Below are 23,680 nucleotides of genomic sequence, written 5' to 3' on the forward strand. Positions count from 1 at the left end.
GTCTCTCGGCTGGCCTGGGAACGCCTCGGTGTTCTTCCCGAGGAGCTGGCCGAGGTGTCTGGGGAAAGGGAAGTTTGGGCTTCCATGCTTAGACTGCTGCCTCCGCGACCCGGTCCTGGATAAGCGGAAGAAGACGAGACGAGACGAGACGAGATCTATAGCTCTACGTACCTTTATCTTATGTCATTTCACAACACATGTTCTGACAGGAGGACTGTCTTTGGATCCGGCGTAGCTACGAGTAGACGCCCTCCGGAATACTGGCAGTGTTGCCAGATTGGGAGGAATCCCGCCCAGTTGAGCAGTTTCAAGTGCATTTTGAACATATGTTCAAAATGCACTTGAAACCGATCAACTGGGTGGGAAACCTCCCAATCTGGCAACATTGTGTAGGCACTGCTGATGGTAGTCACACATTTGTGCTGAACTGAACACCCAAGAGATTCTTTTAAGCTGGGAAGGGTGTCAAAACAATCCAAATCGAAGTGTTCAGAGCACAGAACGGATGTTGCTGAGGGCTCCCACTTGTAACGAGTGCGCCTGACTTGCTTCACCCACTTCGCATGCAGCTCGGGATCTCTGGGAAACTTGAATAAACTTACCCCATCCTTGTGGGTTTTGGAGCAAAAGCCGGCAACACAACGCGAAGGCATAATAACTAATATAATGTATAATACTAATAATGACAAAACTGAACACCTGTCGCATCAACAAACTGGTAAGTTAGGAGGAAGGTTCTTTCGCTGACGTCATATAGCTCCTCCTCCAGCTCCTGGGTGCTGCAGCGCCGTCAAATTTGCCCAAATAGCCGCGTTTATCATAACTTGTAAAATAGGCGCCTTCGTGAATTAATATATGGATCATCGGGAATTACTTTTTATGTTATAAAACATCGCCAAAGATGTCAAAAATGTGTCATCAGCACTTTAACCTCCTAGGGCTTAGCGGTCACATGCGTGGACAGCACTTTATGGAAATTCGGAACAAGAATCCACATACGTGGACATAATTTTTCTCTAAAAGTACATCTTATCAAAAGATGATGCTTAGTTTTTATTCTAATCAGGTTCTAATAAGCCCAAATAGCAAAGAGAAATAAAAAAATGTAAAAAAAAAAAAAAAAACAGCTTGGGCCTTAGGAGGTTAAAAACTGGCACAAGAACCAGTTTGAATCAATTTGAACTTTGTCCCCAGATTGTAAAACAACCCCTAACTTACTGAGCACTGAAAGGACTCTCCATTCCGTCCCGGACGTCTGTTACTACTAAAATATGATTTATTTATTTTTAAAATCAATCCTACTTATTGTAAACCGTGAAATTAAGAACGTACTTCATGTAAGAGACCACACGCGGTAGAATAAGTAACTTTTTTATTGAGTAAAAATTCAAGATGAACATGTGCAGACTAAAACCAGTGTAACAAATTCACCACGATTGAAGAAACTGAACCATCTGCATCTCGCTGTAAAAAAATATGGTCTATTCCACCTGTAGAGCAAGTGTCCTCTGTAAATATACGTATATGCAAAGTCGTAAAGTCTCTCCCGTTTATTAAATTAGTCACACCACCGTCCCGACATCGCCTGTTCAACAAAAGGCTGCTTTTATAAATCAAAGCATTCTCTGTAATACATTAACATTTCAGTCTTTACACTGTAAATATGTACCAGTCCTTCACTTTACATTTCAACTAAAAGGTTTGCCGAGACAAAGAAAAAGAAAAAAAAGGAATAAAATGTAAAACGAGGGAATATACGGTGACGTGCACGGCTGGTCGTCGTCAGCGGCGATGGCGGCTGTGACCCGAGTGGCTGCTGCTGCTGTGGTGTTTGCTCTTGTGCGAGCGTTCGTACGAGCGTGATCTCTCGCGCCGGTCTCTGTGGTGCCCTCCGCTCCCGCTGCTACGCTCGTGCCGGTGCTTTTTCGACGTCAGGTCGGCGGAGGTCCGGTCGCGCTCCCTCTCGCGCTCTCTCTCCCTCTCGCGGTCTCTCGGCTTGCTGCCGGATCGCGAGCGCTTCCTCTTGTGTCCGTGGCGAGAGTGCAGCTTCAGGTCGTCCGAGCGCTGCTTGGCTTTGAGGTGCGGCAGCAGAGGAGACGGTGCGGCGTGGTTGGAGTGTCGCCGTGGAGACGGGCTGCGGCTGTGAGAGCGGCTGCGTGAGCGCGAGCTGTAGGTACCCGAGCGACTCCGCCTGCTGTTGTAGCTGAGAAAGAAAACCGTTCTTAATATTCAAATTGATTACGCTAATCATACCAACAGGAGGAAATGTAAAATAACCTGCCAATAACGAATGAGTGTGTGTGAGATGCTTTGCGACAGAGATAAATGGGACTCACTGTCTTCTTGGAGATCGTGATCTGGACCGAGAGCGTGTTCTTGAGCGAGAACGGCTCCCGCTCCGACTGTTCCGACCGAGTTTACTTTCCTTCCTGAGCCTAAGAGAGAAGAATTCGACAGGTTGTTAATTCTGAACATACTTTTTGTTTTAAATGATGGATCTGACCGGTCCTGAACACGCTCACCCGTTATGAGGACTCTTGGAGGCCTGGGCGCGATCTTCAGCTTCCTTCTTCACCACTTTGAGCAGCTGAGGGTTTGGAGATTTCTCATCTGCCTTCAGCACGTTCGGAGAACCTGCACAATCGATACAAACTCGACGTCAGCGCTCAGAATGACGACACAAAACCCAGAATTAAAAAAGACAAAAGCTCTATGTACAGGTGTTTCAGTAATAAAATTACCGTATTTACTTCCTGAGCTGTGCACCAGCCTAATACTAAGGGTGGCATTGCAGGGTAGGGTCACAATACGATACCCATCACGATACACTGTACCAGAAATTTTGGTAAAATGCAATTCAAAAGGACAAAGTATGGCTGAAAATGCTAATTTCCTTTATTAGCTGGTTTGACACAGACAAATTATACACACTTTTTTTTTAAGAACAGCAGGATGTCCACATTTTGTCTGAGAAACCCAAAATATCTCCAAAAATGGAGATGCGTACCCAATTGGAGCATTTGCTACGGACATTTTATCCTCCTCCACTTTTCTAACAAATAACGGTACAAATTTGTGAAATACATGTGTTATTTACCAGCTGGGAGGTCCGTATGGTGAAATACCGTGACCGAGGTCTTGAAAAGTACTGATCGAGGCCCTCTGGGCCGAGGTCACGGTATTACACCATACGGACCGACCTTAAGCTGGTAGATGTGTTTATTTTTTTCTTTACCAAATTCTAATAGAAAACGAGAGCGCCCGAAAGGGAAAACCGAGCCGAGCCGCCATTTTGAATCCTCATTCACAGCTGTAATGCAAATGGCTTCCTCCTCGGTATACAAGTGCACTTCCATGGCAGGAAAAAAAACTACATTTTGCCGCCTATGTAGTCCCCTATTTATACAAAATTGAGTCATTCAGGATTCAACATTTAGAGGTTTTTAGCTTTCTCCTGAAATGTTTTCTTTTATTTCTTCTTCCTCAGCGTAGTAAAACTCGCTTTCGCTGTGAACACTGTCGTTATCGCTATCCATGCTGTAAAATTAATGCTATTCTCCTGAGAAATGCGAAAATAAATGTTGACAAAAATTGCTACCATGTATTATGTTGTTGTGAACGAGCGAGTTGCCAGAGGTCCGTACCGTAGGATAAGGACCCACTTGCCAGCCAATCAGAGCACGGGATTTGATGGAAACCGCACCGCGGGAAGAAAAAAAAAAAAAAAGTGTCTAATAACTACAGATTAACTAGCCACGGGCGAGTTACCACCACCACACTACCTTAAAAACAAAGCAGAAATGATAGCTCCAGCTTAGAAATGAAATCCCGCACTTCCAAGAGATCCCCGTTTAAGCGAGCGTGATTCTGCGAGATCCAAAATGGCGGCCCCCATTGCGAGATGCTTTGGAGCTGAACAGAAGTTAAAAAAAAAAAAAAGTCAATGAAAATCGTTCTAAAACAAAAATGAACGAAATCACCAGTTAGGGTAAGGTATCACGATACAAAACGCGAATTGTGGCCGCAGAAATCGTGATATCGATGCATCGGGCCAGCCTTATCTAATACTGAAAGATGCACATCCATACAACATTTAATTAAAAATCACACCTGACACTAGTTTGAGAGAGAAAGTTTCAGTTCTGGAACACGACCGACGAAGACAGTTCGCATCCAGGAAGATGACTGCGCATCACTCTTGTGCATTTCTGAGCACTGCATTTGGCTGAGAGCATGAATCAGGTCACCTCTCAGCCAATCACAGCGCAGCTAACGTAGAGACACGGAAATTCCCAGAACGATCCGAATCGGTGGGACAGTCCGAACGCCAAAAACATGTGGGTTCTATCAATACACGGGCAAAACTTATTATTTTCAGGTCTACATGCAGCACCATAATTATGCTTTAAATCTGTAGCTGCCACGCCCAAACCGTGCACGTTAGCATCTCCGGCGCACACAGACAGGAAAAGCTAAGCCTCTGGGATCATACCTGGTTTCGACGCAGGAGAAAACCCTCCGAGCGTGGACAGAGCGGGAGTTCCGTCCGGGTTCAGCCCCTTGGCTTTCAGCTTCGCCTCCTGCAGCGCCACCTTCCTCTTCTCCACCTCCCTCTCCAGGAAGTCATAATTTGGCTGAAGGAATTAACACGCAAACAGGATGTGAGCGATAGCATCAACACGACACCACAGAGTCAACTACACTTCCACCTATTCAACTTCATCGACACGAAGGTCAGGCCAAAGTCATCTAAACGCTCCGAGTCACAACAGGGTGTACCTTCTTTCTCGTGTACAGCTTCAGAGTCGTGATACAGATGTCCTTGATCTCCTCCTCCGTGGCTCCGAACAGGAGGTACCAGTGTGGCCGAGTCGGGAGAGGAATCTGAAAAGGGCCGAGAGAAAGAGAGGGGGAGTGTTCGAGTGCTACGTTCACAACCAACATAACACTTGTGCACGTGATGCTCTGTATTCTTTCCTTATGCTTTGGTCACAACTGGCCGTAGGAGCACGTGCAAAAAACGCAAGGAGGGCACGTATGTGCCGTGCTGATTTTCAAGCCGTAGACTGGCCACAGAGGTTATTTGTCATGTCAAAAAAAAAAAAAACTCTACGGGTGCTTACGTTTTTTATCAGGTTGCAAGACAAACTTACGGCCAACGTGCGTCTTTCTCCACAAACAAACAAACAAAAAAAAAAAAGGCAGCGATTTGGGAAATGCCAAAAATAATCGTACGCCCGGTTGTGACCTAGGCTTTACATGACTTATCATTTTTTAAAATTTACTTAGTTTGCTCTAACGCATTAGAAAAGGCGACGAAAAAAATCACAACGTCGTGTCAGTTTCGCTAAACAAGCCAACTAATTTTAATAAATAAATTTCAACACCCTTCCCTTCATGTAAAAAACCAACACGTGCAAATTAAACACCTAAACCCCAAACCAAACCCCTTCCTCTGGTAAACCAGTGTTGAACGTCCTGTAATTTGCATATTGAAGCCAGTGATGTGGCATCATCCAATTCCATTTGTAGTACAGAAAGCCGTGTAAAGCGGCTTTACAGAAATCAGAACGTACAACCCCGATTCCAAAAAAGTTGGGACAAAGTACAAATTGTAAATAAAAACGGAATGCAATAATTTACAAATCTCAAAAACTGATATTGTATTCACAATAGAACATAGACAACATATCAAATGTCGAAAGTGAGACATTTTGAAATTTCATGACAGCAACACATCTCAAAAAAGTTGGGACAGGGGCAATAAGAGGCTGGAAAAGTTAAACGTACAAAAAAGGAACAGCTGGAGGACCAAATTGCAACTCATTAGGTCAATTGGCAATAGGTCATTAACATGACTGGGTATAAAAAGAGCATCTTGGAGTGGCAGCAGCTCTCAGAAGTAAAGATGGGAAGAGGATCACCAATCCCCCTAATTCTGCGCCGACAAATAGTGGAGCAATATCAGAAAGGAGTTCGACAGTGTAAAATTGCAAAGAGTTTGAACATATCATCATCTACAGTGCATAATATCATCAAAAGATTCAGAGAATCTGGAAGAATCTCTGTGCGTAAGGGTCAAGGCCGGAAAACCATACTGGGTGCCCGTGATCTTCGGGCCCTTAGACGGCACTGCATCACATACAGGCATGCTTCTGTATTGGAAATCACAAAATGGGCTCAGGAATATTTCCAGAGAACATTATCTGTGAACACAATTCACCGTGCCATCCGCCGTTGCCAGCTAAAACTCTATAGTTCAAAGAAGAAGCCGTATCTAAACATGATCCAGAAGCGCAGACGTCTTCTCTGGGCCAAGGCTCATTTAAAATGGACTGCGGCAAAGTGGAAAACTGTTCTGTGGTCAGACGAATCAAAATGTGAAGTTCTTTATGGAAATCAGGGACGCCGTGTCATTCGGACTAAAGAGGAGAAGGACGACCCAAGTTGTTATCAGCGCTCAGTTCAGAAGCCTGCATCTCTGATGGTATGGGGTTGCATTAGTGCGTGTGGCATGGGCAGCTTACACATCTGGAAAGACACCATCAATGCTGAAAGGTATATCCAGGTTCTAGAGCAACATATGCTCCCATCCAGACGACGTCTCTTTCAGGGAAGACCTTGCATTTTCCAACATGACAATGCCAAACCACATACTGCATCAATTACAGCATCATGGCTGCGTAGAAGAAGGGTCCGGGTACTGAACTGGCCAGCCTGCAGTCCAGATCTTTCACCCATAGAAAACATTTGGTGCATCATAAAACGGAAGATACGACAAAAAAGACCTAAGACAGTTGAGCAACTAGAATCCTACATTAGACAAGAATGGGTTAACATTCCTATCCCTAAACTTGAGCAACTTGTCTCCTCAGTCCCCAGACGTTTACAGACTGTTGTAAAGAGAAAAGGGGATGTCTCACAGTGGGAAACATGGCCTTGTCCCAACTTTTTTGAGATGTGTTGTTGTCATGAAATTTAAAATCACCTAATTTTTCTCTTTAAATGATACAGTTTCTCAGTTTAAACATTTGATATGTCATCTATGTTCTATTCTGAATAAAATATGGAATTTTGAAACTTCCACATCATTGCATTCTGTTTTTATTTACAATTTGTCCCAACTTTTTTGGAATCTGGGTTGTAGATTCAGCTCGCTGGGAAAACTGTAGGAAGAAACCTCGCCGCCTTTTCTTTTCAATGATGCCGTGATCTGGATAACAAACCTGAGGAGGAGCGATTGAGTACCTGAAGAGCTCGGGCTGCGAGGTAAATGCAGGCGCAGGCGATGGTCTCGGCTTGAAAGCGCACGAACACGTTGGTCCGCAGGCTGTCGTTCATGTAGTTCCTGCAACACAAAAGGTGAAGCACAACATTGCAGACGTCTCCCTGAGCTCCAGCCCCTGACATCCCCCACATTCATCTTCCCATGGTGCAGTGCGTTCATGACGCGTTTAAGGAGACTCATGTTTAGCTTTGTCCATTCCCTCCCTCTCATCTCTCTCTCACTCTCACTCCTAACTGCCTGAACAATAAACATTGGCAGGTTTTTTTTTTCTTCCCCTCTCCCCCTTTTACAAAAAGCAAACACAGACATGCAGAATAGATGAGGGCGTGTTCACACTGGAATGGTTCACTTGACTCCTGGACACAAGCATTAAAATACAAAAGTCCTGATTTACCGCCTTCACATGCAAAGAGCTTTAAAAGAAATCGTACGATCACAGGGGTTTCATGCAAATCAGGTGATTTAACTATAAGCTACAATGCAAGCATCCAATCCCATCTGTTTTTGCCCGACACTCATGAAACATCAGACGCCACGTCACCTACAACGATGGGTTGAGCTGCCTTTTGGCAAATGCAAATGATGAGGTTGATAATGTGAAACTGGGGAGACGGAAAACACCACAGATGATGGAGATCATGCAACTTGACACGCGACAGCATGCGCCGTAGGGAGACGAAAGCAAAAGCACAGCTACGACGACGGCAGCAGCTACGCAAAGAACAGACCAACAAACGTTTCCTGGAACAAGAACAGCTAACTACCAGACAGACGATCTTCCTGATTACAGTGTGCTCCAAACACATACAGGACAGTGAGTTTTCAGAAGCACCCACTAAACTAAAGGACAACTGGCACCAGATTAACTTCCAGGTTCTTCAACTTAAAGGAAAACTCCACCCTGAAACACTAAACGCATTTTTCTGGAATGATTTTTGGCTCTGGGGTCAATTTGTTGGTTGGCAGGGTTCCCACTGGGTTCTGAAAAATATTCACCACTATTTTTTTTCCCCCGAAGAAGTCTTCGCTTTGTTTGACTTACAGGTTTATACCAACCAAACTGGGACAATTTAAATATTTGTACAGATACATAGAAAATTTAGGCTCCACTCCAGACTCTAATAAGACAGACTTGATTTTGGGCCCCTGTGCACCATCAAGCTCAAATAAATCTCTTTAGTTTGAGCTTAAGGTTATTTTAGCCTGGAATTATTCAAAAGGACGTATTAGGACTCCCTTTACTTCAATACCACTTGATTTACAAATCAAAGTTTAAGAAGAACCTTGGAACAACTAGCAGTGAAGGAATCCGAATTTCCCGTCAATTTATGCACCAAACACAGGAGGACACCACATTTTATATCATATATTCACCACAGGAACTCAACACGCCACCCATAACACCGCTCCTTTCAGTCACTTGCTGCTGGCTGACTGGACTTTCAATTTGATGATTTATTTTTTTATTACCGACACTGTCCGATGTGCTCGGGGACAGTCGGGGCGCCGAGTGCGTTTTACCGACCCCTGTATTACTGACGCTGATGCGCTCGGGGACAGTCGGGGCGCCGAGTGCGTTTTACCGACCCCTGTATTACTGACGGTGACACGCTCGGGGACAATCGGGGCGCCGAGTGCGTTTTACCGACCCCTGTATTACTGACGCTGATGCGCTCGGGGACAGTCGGGGCGCCGAGTGCGTTTTACCGACCCCTGTATTACTGACGGTGACACGCTCGGGGACAATCGGGGCGCCGAGTGCGTTTTACCGACCCCTGTATTACTGACCATGACGCGCTCGGGGACAATCGGGGCGCCGAGTGCGTTTTACCGACCCCTGTATTACTGACCGTGACGCGCTCGGGGACAATCGGGGCGCCGAGTGCGTTTTACCAACCCCTGTATTACTGACCGTGACGCGCTCGGGGACAATCGGGGCGCCGAGTGCGTTTTACCGACCCCTGTATTACTGACCGTGACGCGCTCGGGGACAATCGGGGCGCCGAGTGCGTTTTACCGACCCCTGTATTACTGACGCTGACGCGCTCGGGGACAATCGGGGCGCCGAGTGCGTTTTACCGACCCCTGTATTACTGACGCTGATGCGCTCGGGGACAGTCGGGGCGCCGAGTGTGTTTTTACCGACCCCTGTATTACTGACCGTGACGCGCTCGGGGACAATCGGGGCACCGAGTGTTTTTACCGACCCCTGTATTACTGACCGTGACGCACTCGGGGACAATCGGGGCACCGAGTGTGTTTTTACCGACCCCTGTATTACTGACCATGACGCGCTCGGGGACAATCGGGGCGCCGAGTGCGTTTTACCGACCCCTGTATTACTGACCGTGACGCGCTCGGGGACAATCGGGGCACCGAGTGTTTTTACCGACCCCTGTATTACTGACCGTGACGCGCTCGGGGACAATCGGGGCACCGAGTGTGTTTTTACCGACCCCTGTATTACTGACCATGACGCGCTCGGGGACAATCGGGGCGCCGAGTGCGTTTTACCGACCCCTGTATTACTGACGGTGACACGCTCGGGGACAATCGGGGCGCCGAGTGCGTTTTACCGACCCCTGTATTACTGACCGTGACGCGCTCGGGGACAATCGGGGCGCCGAGTGCGTTTTACCGACCCCTGTATTACTGACCATGACGCGCTCGGGGACAATCGGGGCGCCGAGTGCGTTTTACCGACCCCTGTATTACTGACCGTGACGCACTCGGGGACAGTCGGGGCGCCGAGTGCGTTTTACCGACCCCTGTATTACCGACCGTGACGCACTCGGGGACAATCGGGGCGCCGAGTGTGTTTTACCGACCCCTGTATTACCGACGGTGACGCACTCGGGGACAATCGGGGCGCCGAGTGTGTTTTACCGACCCCTGTATTACCGACGGTGACGCGCTCGGGGACAATCGGGGCGCCGAGTGTGTTTTACCGACCCCTGTATTACCGACGGTGACGCACTCGGGGACAATCGGGGCGCCGAGTGCTTTTACCGACCCCTGTATTACCGACGGTGACGCACTCGGGGACAATCGGGGCGCCGAGTGCGTTTTACCGACCCCTGTATTACCGACGGTGATGCACTCGGGGACAATCGGGGCGCCGAGTGCGTTTTACCGACCCCTGTATTACTGACGGTGACGCACTCGGGGACAATCGGGGCGCCGAGTGCATTTTACCGACCCCGGTATTACTGACGCTGATGCGCTCGGGGACAGTTGGGGCTCCGAGTGCGGTTTACCGACTAGGGGTCGACCGATAATCGGCCTGGCTGATATATCGGGCCGATATTCTGCATTATTAGGGTTATCGTTATCGGCCATAATTTCCACCGATATGCCGATAACATGCCTTTTTGCAGCCATTTCGTTCCTAACGCGACTGTCACTGCACGTCCTTTCCTGCACTCGCCTCTCTGAGTTCAAGAACACGGTCCCGCCCACCACAACATCTGATTTGTTGTGAACTGTTTCAAGGCGGCCGTACGGGCACTCGGACAGAAGCAGATCCCACTTCAAGGTAAGGACACGCTGCTTTTGCCGCAATAAGTCGCAAACACACAAGTTGCAAAAGCACAACATCATTATATGTTTACATTCTTCATCTACTACTCGTTAAAATTGTCCATTTGCATCTGTGTAGCCAGGCAAACTTAGCTTACGGAAGGAAGCACTTGAATTAGCCTACAACCGACTAGTCTCGCTGAAACTACATGTAATGTTGTCCATAGGCTGCAGTCATCTTTTAAATCCCCGTCTGGAAACGTTGTGAATGTGTCAGTAGTTCTACTCGAACAGTAGAATGACAGCCATACAGAGAGGTGGTCAAGGGAAGACGAAATAAAACGTAGTGTTTGTGTTCTGTAGGCTAGCGCAAGCCTACTGGCTATTTGTTATGGCGATGAGTAAACTTCATGACGTGACTCGTGCTCAGAAAGCGCATTGCACTTGTATATGTTGGGTAACTTTATAAAGTGCTATTTGAACATTTAAACAAGCCAGGTGTGATATGGTGCTAGTAGGCTGTGTAATACTGTAGGAAGTTTGTCAGGATGCTTGTTGTGGGCTCAGTAATTAATTGTGTCGTGGATGTACACTTGCTTGGATAAACGCCAATGAACGAAATACATCAATTAAACTCTTGACTTAAATGTTCTTATGCTACTTCACACTGCGCTGTAATGTACTCCACTAGTATTTATAATTCTTGCGCAAGTGATTCTCCTCGCTAGCGCTTCTGATTCGGAAAGCGATATACTCTTAAAGGAGCAGAGCCGTAGATGGTTACTTGTTAAGTTGTTACATAATAGGGAGTGATAGCCGACTTTATGTTTGATTTTACTTTTTAAAAAATGCTGCAGGCAGCTCCCTACACTTGATTTATTTAAAAACTACTTGAAGTCGGTAAGTCTTACTTAGTTCTTAGTGTAAAAGAATCCAGAGTGTATTTTCATTTATTTTCCACTGAAAATGGTGAGCTGTAATATAGTAGGGAGTGATTTTTTTTTTTTATTGGTGAATATTTTATTTCTCATTTTATTCTAACTAATGGTTGACTTTATTGTACAAATGCTGCTGGCATCTCCCTGCACAAAATTTCATGTTCAATTTTACAATTAAACATACATTTCATGGATATGAAGGTCTGTGTCAGTGTGTGCCATGTTGAATTTCATGTGAATTATAATGTTTACATTTATTGGTTGCACATATCGGTTATCGGCATCCCAATTCCATAATAATCGGTATCAGCCCTGAAAAAAAAAAAAAAACCGGTCAATCCCTATTACCGACCCCTGTATTACTGACGCTGACGCGCTCGGGGACAGTCGGGGCTACGAGTGCGGTTTACCGACCCCTGTATTACTGACGCTGACGTGCTCGGGGACGGTCAGGGCGCCGAGTGCGTTTTACCGACCCCTGTATTACTGACGCTGACGCGCTCAGGGACAGTCGGGGCTCCGAGTGCGGTTTACCGACCCCTGTATTACTGACGCTGACGCGCTCAGGGACGGTCAGGGCTCCGAGTGCGTTTTACCGACCCCTGTATTACTGACGCTGACGCGCTCAGGGACGGTCAGGGCTCCGAGTGCGTTTTACCGACCCCTGTATTACTGACGCTGACGCGCTCGGGGACAGTCAGGGCTCCGAGTGCGTTTTACCGACCCCTGTATTACTGACGCTGACGCGCTCGGGGACAGTCGGGGCTCCGAGTGCGTTTTACCGACCCCTGTATTACTGACGCTGACGCGCTCGGGGACAGTCGGGGCTCCGAGTGCGTTTTACCGACCCCTGTATTACTGACGCTGACGTGCCCGGGGACAGTCGGGGCGCCGAGTGCGGTTTACCGACCCCTGCATTACTGACGCTGACGCGCTCGGGGACAGTCGGGGCGCCGAGTGCTGTTTACCGACCCCTGTATTACTGACGCTGATGCGCTCAGGGACGGTCAGGGCGCCGAGTGCGTTTTACCGACCCCTGTATTACTGACGCTGATGCGCTCAGGGCACCGAGTGCGTTTTACCGACCCCTGTATTACTGACGCTGATGCGCTCAGGGACAGTCGGGGCTCCGAGTGCGTTTTACCGACCCATGTATTACTGACGCTGATGCGCTCGGGGACAGTCAGGGCGCCGAGTGCATTTTACCGACCCCTGTATTGCTGATGCGCTCGGGGACAGTCAGGGCTCCGAGTGCGTTTTACCGACCCCTGTATTACTGACGCTGTCCTACATGCTCGAGGACGGTCGGAGCTCTGAGTGCGCCTCCCCCATGGCTGTTTCAGACCTTAAATCATCTTCGGTGCTTGAAGAAGCCCACCCAAAAAGCCTTTGCCAGCTGAGACTGCGTCATTGTTTGGTTCACTCAGAGATATGTGATTAAGATGCACTGCGATTGGTCAAAAGCTTGGCGCCCATTTGGTCATTATGTGCAGTCGATCTTTATCGCTCATAAGCATGTGTGTACTGTTTACACTCTGGCTTCCTGCCATCTCTTCACTGTGGATGGATTTTAACAAAGGGAGGGATTTGTATAAAAGACGATGACGACAAATACATTCGTCACTGTGACGACAGCTAGTAATTTTCTCTTCGTCACGGATGGGTTATGTTAATCAATGACGAGTGCTGGCGGGAAACCTGGGTTGGTCATGCATTTTTGTGGTTCCTGTGAAAAGCGTGCCGTCCGATACGCTCGCACAGCTTATTTATTTAAAAATAAATGAAAGGGAGGAGGGGGGCAATTTTCTTTTTAACCGTTTGCTCTTTAAAAACTCGCAGTTTTCCATTGATCTTGAGAAATCGAGTGTCAAAGTAGTGGAGATGGTGCAATCTCTGGACTCACAATCCCAGAATGCAATGCAGCTACACATTAAGGCAGAGTCTTGATCCAGCTAATTAAAGCATAAGAGGACAAGTTCTAGCATTAAAAGGTCAAGGTGAAGGAGCTGCTAAAAGAATCTCATGGCACCATCATTAACGGTTAGTCTAACGGCATTGTGGGTAACGGAGGAAACTTAAGATTTTAACTTGTTAGGAGTTGTTCAGGGTGGATTTCTCCTTTAAAGCATATATGTATTTTTTTTTTTTAAAAGATGTGGAGCTCATGCCCTGACGTGATGAGGAAAAACAGATCCTTGGTGCAGGATGATCCCTGGAAGACACATTTCTAGAAACCACATCAGTGTGAACACACAATACACATGTACATTTAACTACCAAAAAAAATAAAATAACCACTGTTCAATACCTACTTGCTTAAGCTGGTAAACTTCAGTTATAAAAGTGTAACTTACACTAAATAAAAGGGACCAAAAAAAAAAAAAGTCTTGTAGCAAAAAACAAAACAAAAAATACAAATCCTTTTGGACAACCCCAAGAAAACAAGATGCTGCTGCCAGATGGAAAAGGCCCCCTTCAGTGATTCTCGGGCAGAGAGCTCTCACTGGATTGGCCGTCTCGAGACGGGCAGCCAATGGGGGGGCAGATTCCTGGGGTCATGTGGTTGGAGGAGCAGAGTTCAGAGGTTCTTTATGACACTTACCATCATGGACTACCCTTTAATCAAAGAGTAGAGAGAAAGGACAAAGTTAAACTGAGATCTCCGTTTGAGTGTTATGAAATTACAGAGAAAACTTGTGGGGAAATAAAAAGGTCTGAGTGAAGACAATTCCATCATCAGGTATAGAGAAAGGACTATTTATTAATGTATTTAAAAGAAAAAAAAAAGTGAAGAGGAAATGGTTCAGTGCTGACTACACAACACGCTCCTAATAGAGTATGGCTTATATACTCACCAAGCTGTCTGGACCAGCGTTTGATTCTTCTCACAGTCCAGGACCTGCAGGTACAGGACGATGATCTGAAACCGGACGACAGCAAAGGGTTACGCCACACGGCAAGGCGCGGTTTGAAGGCACAGGTGTGCTGACCACAAGTGCACCAGATCCTGACCTGATTTACGTCAAATGTGGAGAATGTGGGCGTGCCCTGACGTCTACATGTCAACTGTTACGCCTGTGCGTTTTGTTTAATGCTCTCATGCAGTCCTTGAGGTTCTACGCTGCACACAATTTTAGCATCTTTCTTGCTCTACTGGCTCTAACAGTCCACAAAGGGCTGACTATAGTACTGTGTGTGTATGTGAGAGAGACAGACGTTTGACTCACCTTGTGTGGATGCCTGACGTGGACACAGAAACCCAGCTCCTTCAGCACACGTCGCTCAGCTTTGATCACCTGGTTTTTCGTGTTTATGTAGTTCTGATCAAGTATCAATGGGCTTGCATTCCTGATTCATAAAGGAATGAAAAGACGGTTGTTTTCCCCCAACCCAATTATATCTCAAATTAAAAAAAAAAAAAAGCCAGAGTGCCTTTTTGTTTGTTTAAGTTTAGACAAAAACAAAAAGTAGCTTTCCCCCCCCTTTCCAACCAACTAAAGGCAACAGGCCCATTTCCTCTTTTTTTTTTTTATTTTTTGAGTCCTGTAATTTCAGTAGAAGATTGTTAATCCTACCACAAGTGAGAGTGACGCATAAGCTAAGACACAATTTTCCTCTTACATCACAGCTTTAGCAAAAAACAGCACACCTCTGAAGCCCTGTAACATTGTAAAGTGAGACATTAAAAAAAAAAAAAAAAGCCATTTAGACAATTCCAGTCCTTCAAGAACAGTGAATAAACCTTGATCCAGGACGTGGAGCCGTTTTCCCCACTTACAGAAAACAGCTCCAAAGTGTCCACAGATTTTTGACGATTGTTTTATTTAAATAAAAGAATATTATATAGAAAAGAGTTTCCCTTGCTTGTTTTTACCAGTGCCTGATTAAGCAACCAGAAGGTGGCAGTACAAAAAAGCCTCAAAAGCTTTTTGCCTACCGCCATTAAACAACAAAAGGTGGCAGTGGCGGCAGCAAGGTTACGTCCAGGCACCGGTAAAACACGTGTGGCATTATATATAAACCATGACAATGAACAAGGATTTTTTTTTTAAATAATGAACTCTACTTCTGTACCCATCACAGAAAACCTCAAGAGTCCTAACAATGAGGAAAGATGAAACATGACTAATGTGTAAGACAGAGTTGGAAATTTCAGATTTCTAAGAATGAATGACTGTATAAAGACACTGGGTGCACTTTTTGGACTGAATAAACAAAATGTCTTTCAAAAAAAATAATAATAAAAATCACACATGGTGCTAAAACACTGGAGAGGCCTTCAGTGAAAACGGATCTGGGGTGGGTTTCCCAAAAGCCTCTAGAGCATCTTAACTAGGAGTGTGCGCTCATTGTGTTGCTCACGCGACCATTTAACAATGATCTTCGTGCTACGATGCTTTTGGGAAACTTGGCACAGATGCCTACAAGATCAGGATGGGGTTAGGATTTCAATTTTTTTTTTTAAAGTCAGTAAATTATATTCTTAAAAAAAAAACGTTTTTGACGATTGTTTTATTTAAATAAAAGAATATTATATAAAAGAGTTTCCCTTGTTTGTTTTTACCAGTGCCTGATTAAGCAACCAGAAGGTGGCAGTACAAAAAAGCCTCAAAAGCTTTTTGCCTACCGCCATTAAACAACAAAAGGTGGCGGCAGCAAGGTTACGTCCAGGCACCGGTAAAACGTGTGTGGCGCTACAAGATTAGATGCCACTATAGAAACAGGAGAAACATGCAAACCCAAAGACTACAACAGCTGTCAAAAACGTGTGTGGAAGTCAAATAAGGGGCGTCTGCCAGGGAAAGTTATTCTTCCACAAGTCTACCGCGATCTACAGCATATGGTCAACGTTCTCAGTGAATATCAAATATTACCCATACAGGACACACTTTCCATGGAATAAAAACATGTGCTTATCCTACGTGCATTACGTCACTCTGCCCAGTAGAGAACGAGTGTTGAATATGGTTTACGATATTGCACGGTTGTCAAAACGTGACGTCACACTGACAATTTTTAAACAAGCATGGCCGCCAGGTTTGCTTCCTTAAATACGGAAAATTGAGAGAATTTTGAAAGAAAAAGACGCGTACGACACACGAAAGGAATGTGTATTATAAAAAAAAAAAAAAGCCGTTTTTATTTCATAGTATATCAGATATATTCCATTCAGCTACTCATCATCGACTCGTTCAGTATCATGCCAGCTGAATGGAATGAATTATATACATCTCTCTCTCTCTGATGGACCACTCAACGCCAGTCAATATTATTTATTCCATCTACATTCACTGGATATGAGCAATCGCACGCTCTGACTGGCTACTCCACTACGAGGCTATCAGCTCATATACCTCGAGTAGAGAAAAACAAACAGCGGAGCGTGTTGAATCAAATGAGGACGAGATAAAAACTACTCAAAAGGCAAGAAAATATGGAATTTATTTTTTAAAAAAATGTTAAACATCTCTATTTTTCAAGAATTATCACATTTTTCACAAAATCATTTCGCCGGAGAGTTTACATTCCAAGTAGAAATTATTTTGTCGGATGTTTCGTATAAAAATCATCAAATTTGCCCCCCCCCCCAAAAAAAAGAGAAAAGCTCCATTTCTTAAAATCCAGTGAACGTGGATAGAATAACGCAGTTACACCATTCAATCTCGTTGTACACGGCTTAGCTATAAATCCATGTACAACTTGATTTCGTGTAATACAAATCTTGTTTAATGTCCATCCCTACTACAAAAAAGCGTTAAAAGGTTAACTCTGGACTGAATACAAGCTTGAGAATTATTAAAACTAATTAACAACGATAACATTCCTATTCACAATATCATTCATTATTGCGATCAGACTTATAAATCATTACCGCTTTTATTATTGCTTTAAAATAGCATCATGTCCTGTTAATGTCAGAAATCCTGCACTGCTGTTAACCATGAATTAAAAAAAAAAAAAAAAAAAACAGGATGCCAGTGCAAAGTGTAAAACAATTGGTGCTAATTTTAATTCAATAACTGCGAGAACTCCATCAAGTGGAACTTAAATCAATGTCCCTAGTCTAAGGTGTGTTTTCTGTGAAAGCTGTGATGTCTGAGGTGTTTTTTTTTTTCTCTTCCTCTCTCTCAAGTCTGTCTCACTACTACAAAGACAGCATCATCACCTGCGTTAGAGACCACAAGCTTAAACTGAGCTACAGGAGTGAGCCAGACGCTGTGGGACCAGCGGCCAACCTTTTGTGGTCCCCGAGTCTCCCAGTGAGCGTTCAGAGCACTGGCGCCTCCCAGGGGAGCGGGGGGAGAGCCACGCCTCACTCGCTCGCACTGTTGCCATGCCGACTGCTTCAGCTCTACGTACCATTCCACATCACCCAGGCTTTGGTAAATGTAGCTGGTCGCTGTTAGTTGGTTGCAAGGGAAAAGAGAATTCAAGTTAATACCACAGTCTTTATTCAGCTGAACAGCCCTATCACCCTCCCCCCCCCTCACTATTAATGCATCTACAAATCCAATTATTTATTCGTTAATCCCGTTAAAGGTGATGACTAAATGGTTAGGATGCATTATTTTATTTATTTCATTTTTTTTTTATTACGTGTGCAGGTAAGCAGACGATTATCTTGCTCTTACTACCATTTATGACAGATGATGAAACTGAAAAGCCTTAAAATGGTTTAGAGTACAGAAATCAAACAAAATGGCACTCAAATTGGCACATTATTAAAAATAATAACAGCACACACAGACTAAATCACAGTTAGCATGTTTAAAGTATACCTGATTCTCTTATGTAAAAGTGATGATGTTACATGTTAAACAAAGACAAGTCTGTCGAGGTGAAAGGTTTTTGCTGGCACAAAGAAAAAAAAAAAACAAACAAACAAACAAGAACAGTTACAGGAAAATACTGAGAATACGACTGCATGCTTACCTTTTTCCTCTGATCTGCCTCAAATGATGAAAGACATTGATCACGTCCCTTATTCGACGTGGGGCTTCTTCGATCTTTGAGGCCAGATTGATACAGGCCATGGCAACAATCTGAACGAGGGGGAAATAAAGTGAGGCAATATTGCTCCGTGAGCATCGTACACAATGTGTGAATTCCATTAATATCAGACAGTTTGGAATACTGTATAGTTTAATGAACTATGGATGTACTGGTAGGACATGTTGTAAAGCCTGCTTTGGTCCAATGCAGATATTAAAGATAAAATTTGAAGCTGAATGACATCATGGTAAAAACATTAAAGGTGCAATAACTTTTTTTTTCCTTTAACCCGTTACTTGTATAAATAACCTGAAAGGTATGTAGAACATGATAAATTATGACCAACAGGCCTTGCAGTGCAATATAATCGACGAACGGCGACGTGGCGTACAAGACACCTTGATGAAAAGTCAAGCACGTCGGAATGATTTTTTTTTGTATTTTCTTGCTTTTTAATAACTCCGATGTTCCTTCTGTAGCCATGATTGACAATTTCTTGACCCTCGTCCTTACAGAGGGCGCACAAGGACATGAACGAGGGTAAAACTTGTGTTGCCAGTGTCCTGACCAAGAATTTACAGTATTATGGATCCTTTTAGCCTACACTCTTATCCAGAGCGACATACAGGGTAAGATGCCTTGCTCAAGGGCACTTCAGCCATTCTTGCTGGTCCAGGGAATCAAACCAGCAACCTTTTGGTTCCCAGCCATTAGGCCATGGCTTCCCGGATATGACATGGTGACCATTGTGAAAGAAAAAGATCATGTATTCTGATCCCAGCTTTAGAATTAGCATTATATACGAGTCCGTCTCAGAAACTGGTCTCTCACTTGGGACATTATGGTCAAAAAATAAATTTTCTAATTTTACTATTTTTTTTTGCATTTACGTAACACTCAATGTTTCTTTTGTCATGTTTAATAAGAATAAAGATAGTATCTTGCTTTATCTGGCCTCCACTGTGGAAAATTTTTTGATTACAATTCAAATGCTTTTGTGAAATTGATTTCCATATAAAATATGTAAATATCATGAAGAATTAAAGCCCCTCCTTCACAGATGAGTGAAAATATTGAATAAATTTCCTCTTTTTGATTGCTTCGGTTAAAAATGCCAAGTTATGATGACTGAATTGATTATTCACTTAAATATGAATAATATGACACGTTTGGGGTATTTGATACGGCGAAATAGGACACGATGGAAAAATCAAGAACACACCGGAAAGATGAGAATAACGGCGGTGGTAAAAGAACAGCGACTGTACCGGCTGAAGGTCGCGCGGGTCTCTGCTGCGGCATGCGAGCAACGGGACATCACTACCGCACCAGACGGAGCGTGAGGCGGGGGCGGGGCAAAATGACTGGCCGTAGATTCTATCCAAAAGTCCGATCTAAATTGACCGTGGTTGCAAAATATTGGCCAAAAATACGCAAACACTACGAAATATGAAAACAAGATGAAAAAGAAACATTCTATTGCCTTATACTGCAAGACTAAAACAAAATAAAACCGTCAAAACTCACCTTTTCAGTGATAACGTCCGAACAGATCACCCGCGTAACAGAAAGACCGCAAATGGAAGCACGATCAACTTCTAACTCTTGGAGTGGAAAATTCCATTCTACACATGCAAATTGTTAACGTGTGTCCTTCCCCGCACACAAATAACACGCTACGGTAAAAAATAGACCACGACTCATTTTATAGCTCAGAAATTCATACAAGACCAGCTACCATCGGAACATTCTGTAAGAAACATATTCTATACCTAACTTTCAGCTTTCATTTTAAAAAACAATCTCAGATTTATAACTAAATTTTTTATACGGCGTAGTAATTTTAAGTTCCTACTTTTGGTGAGGTCGTGACCTCGACCCTGAGGCTTTCCGTTTAGATCAAAACACACGATCGTATTGGTTTTGGCTATGCGGAAAATGGAGTTACGACGGTGATCAAATATTTTGCACGATGTTTTATTACGGTTATGATTATTCTGTGAGCGCACCAATCCTTACAACTTAAAATACAATTAGTGATAAGTGTAGACTTTTCAGTGGACTACAACCTTTTTAAAGGAACGCGATGGAGTCAACCTTTTATCATGTCCCAGATCAAGCCGCCATTTTTGCCAAATTCCGAATAGAGTATTCATAAAGATTGAGTTTTATCTGTGTTATTTATTTCATTTCAAATTAAAACCAACATCACCATTCAAAACCGTATAGTTTATTGACAGGCTGAGAAAATCCCTTCTGGAAAGCTTGTTCGTGTTTGGCTGTGACTCCTGTCAATCATTTTATAGTGGGCGGGACTTCGTGAAGGTTTACATATTGAACTCAAATTGTCAGTTTGAGAGACTAATCTTACCTAATGCACCTTTAATATGCGATTTATCCCCACATTGAGACTTTCAGTGTTTTTTAAAGCACTTAAATACGTATTTTAGCTAAGTGTACTTAGTATTAATCATGAATTACAATTAAAATGCTATGTTTGAACTTTGGGCTTTACAACATGGCCGCCAGAATGAACGTTGTGGTGACGCGCGCGCGCACACACATACACGGCCTAGTTAGCTAAGGTAATATATATATATATATTATATACATAAAGTTAAATTCCCTCCTTACCTCAAAACTGTGTTTCACAAATGACTTCGAGTAAAAAAACCGATGAAACAGGACTTGCCCGGTTGCCATTGCCACCTGTAAAATATAAAACAATCCACATTCATTTTCCTCAAGAATTAGCCGAAAGGCTTCACCGTCCGCCATTTTGTTTTTGTCTAACCAGGTAACTAGCTAGCTAATAGCTAGCACACCAAAACGCCGCCATTCTGACAGAATGATATAAAAGTTGAAATACATATCTATTTTAGTTAAATACGCTGCTTAAATATTTAAGCTCGGTTTGTTATATAAATAAACTCATTTTGTTATATAAATAAAAAGGTAGATGAGCTAATTAGCTACATTAATTAGCTTGCTAGCTGCGTTGTTTCTCCCCACCGGTATTCAGACAAGTCCCGCCTTCTGCGCCAAGATTGGCTCAGCTCAGTTTCTACGCTGTCTGATTGGTGGCGCTGACCTGTAGTAGCCAATCAAGGCAGCCTTGCCGGAATACAGGTGAGCTGTGCTGCCTCAGCTAAGTAATGGAGGTTCCTCATGCGTCGACATATTAGATTTGAGTCAATAGATATATTAAGAACTATGATATACCTGGGGTAAACGTAGAAGTATACCAGCTGATTGTATAAGTTCGCAGCCGAGAATACGGAGGTCGGTTTCGGTGTGAAGGTCCAGGCCGTCAAGCATAGACGGAGTCGGAGACAGCTTTTCCTCCGGTATTAACGAGTTATCTATAGTGAGGGAGACTTCAGAATAAACCTTGTCTCCTATAAGAATTCCCTCGTTGGTCGTAGCGCTGTTCGGCGCGGTCGGAACCGGAGCTGAAGCCATTGTCGCCTCCATGGAAAAACGAGCCGAACCCGGTCACCTAAAATACAATAGAAATGACTGCTCTGGTAAGGGCGGAAGTGTGACGCAGTCGCGACGTATCCTCGCCTTGCCGCACCACACAGAAACTCACTGTGGTCGATAAACCTCCGCGTTCCATTTTTTTTACACCAAGAAATAGGACCAGTTATGGGGAATAAATTAATCCCAGGCTAACATTGCACCATTATCGTGTATTTCTGTGTCGTAAAAACGAACAACTATTACTTTTTTTAATTATACTCGTGGACCTATTTTAATATGTGTTCGGAACGGAAGTTCTGATGACGTCGATTCCAGGAATGTCAGAGTTCTCGGGCTGACCGGATCACCTTACGAAACTTCTTGTATCCATCCGCGAAAAAACGTCATCACGCATACTAGCGTACTGAATAGTACGCAAAAAAAAGAACACGGGTGTACTATCTAGGCATACTATTTAGCACGGTAGTACACAAGTACAATTACACATCACATGATGATGTCGGGCATTTTGTTCTGACACGCCATAATGTGGAAAAAAAAACAGGACATTGCACAATATAGCTCTTTAATTTTGTACAGTACAATAAATTATAAGTTTATATATAAATATACACACATACAGTGCTGAGCGTAAATGAGTACACCCCCTTTGAAAAGTAAAACATTTTAAACAATATCTCAATGAACACAAACAATTTCCAAAGTTTAATATAACATCTGTTTAACTTATAACATGAAAGTAAGGTTAATAATATAACTTAGATTACACATTTTTTCAGTTTTACTCAAATTACGGTGGTGCAAAAATGAGTACACCCCACAACAAAAACTGCGACATCTAGTACTTTGTACGGCCTCCATGACTTTTAATGACAGCACCAAGTCTTCTAGGCATGGAATGAACAAGTTGGCGACATTTTTGGCCCTTTTCCACTACCCTTTTTCAGCTCACTTCAGCCCGACACGGCTCGCGGTTTCGACTACCTCAGAGCAGCACGACTCAGCTCGCTTCAGCCCTGCTCAGCACCCAAAACTCGCACGGTTTTGGAGTGGGGCTGAAGTGAGCCAAACCGAGCCGAGTGGGGCTGGGGGCGTGAGCAGACACTCCCCTGTGCACTGATTGGTGAGGAGGCGTGTCCTCACATGCCCACACACGCCCCGCGAGCACGCTGGGATCTGTAAACACCATAAACCCGGAAGAAGAAGAATTACGAATATTTCTGAAGCCTTAAGCGCCTCGCCTCATCTATACGCTCTTGCCAGTATCTGTTGGCGTTGTCGCTGACAACAAGCCACAGCACCAAGACCAGCAACACTAATGACTCCATGTTTATTGTTTACTATCCGGGTCGTGAGACTACCGCTTAAAAGGTCACTGATGTCACTGTTTGCGCCACCTAACGACATCACGTGACGTCCACCCACTTTCGCTAACTCCACCCAATGTGTCCACCCACTT

At 44.2% G+C, this 23,680-nt stretch overlaps 1 protein-coding gene across 1 annotated transcript; it reads right to left on the reverse strand.

Moving 5' to 3' along the window:
• Nucleotides 1-1,357: 1,357 nt before the first annotated feature.
• ccnl1a (cyclin L1a) lies at nucleotides 1,358-22,286 on the reverse strand. Its single transcript, XM_060924191.1, has 11 exons — nucleotides 21,961-22,286; nucleotides 21,373-21,447; nucleotides 18,679-18,788; nucleotides 14,973-15,093; nucleotides 14,601-14,665; nucleotides 7,249-7,348; nucleotides 4,780-4,884; nucleotides 4,493-4,634; nucleotides 2,523-2,634; nucleotides 2,337-2,435; nucleotides 1,358-2,203 (listed from the first exon to the last, which is right to left on the reverse strand). Exons 1-11 carry the CDS (start codon nucleotides 22,210-22,212, stop codon nucleotides 1,783-1,785), a joined length of 1,602 nt encoding a protein of 533 aa, XP_060780174.1. The 5' UTR covers nucleotides 22,213-22,286; the 3' UTR covers nucleotides 1,358-1,782.
• Between the last annotated feature and the right edge of the window lie 1,394 nt (nucleotides 22,287-23,680).

This window comes from Neoarius graeffei, chromosome 6, assembly GCF_027579695.1.
Source record: "Neoarius graeffei isolate fNeoGra1 chromosome 6, fNeoGra1.pri, whole genome shotgun sequence".
Classification (NCBI taxonomy): domain Eukaryota; kingdom Metazoa; phylum Chordata; class Actinopteri; order Siluriformes; family Ariidae; genus Neoarius; species Neoarius graeffei.

Excerpts from the sequence above, each read along its gene's own strand:
- ccnl1a (XM_060924191.1), bottom strand. The coding sequence starts at position 22,212 with ATGGAGGCGACAATGGCTTCAGCTCCGGTTCCGACCGCGCCGAACAGC. Across the intron at positions 2,436-2,522 it reads TCCAAGAGTCCTCATAACGG|GCTCAGGAAGGAAAGTAAAC; the intron begins GTGAGCGTGTTC and ends CTTCTCTCTTAG. Across the intron at positions 2,204-2,336 it reads TCACGATCTCCAAGAAGACA|CTACAACAGCAGGCGGAGTC; the intron begins GTGAGTCCCATT and ends TTTCTTTCTCAG.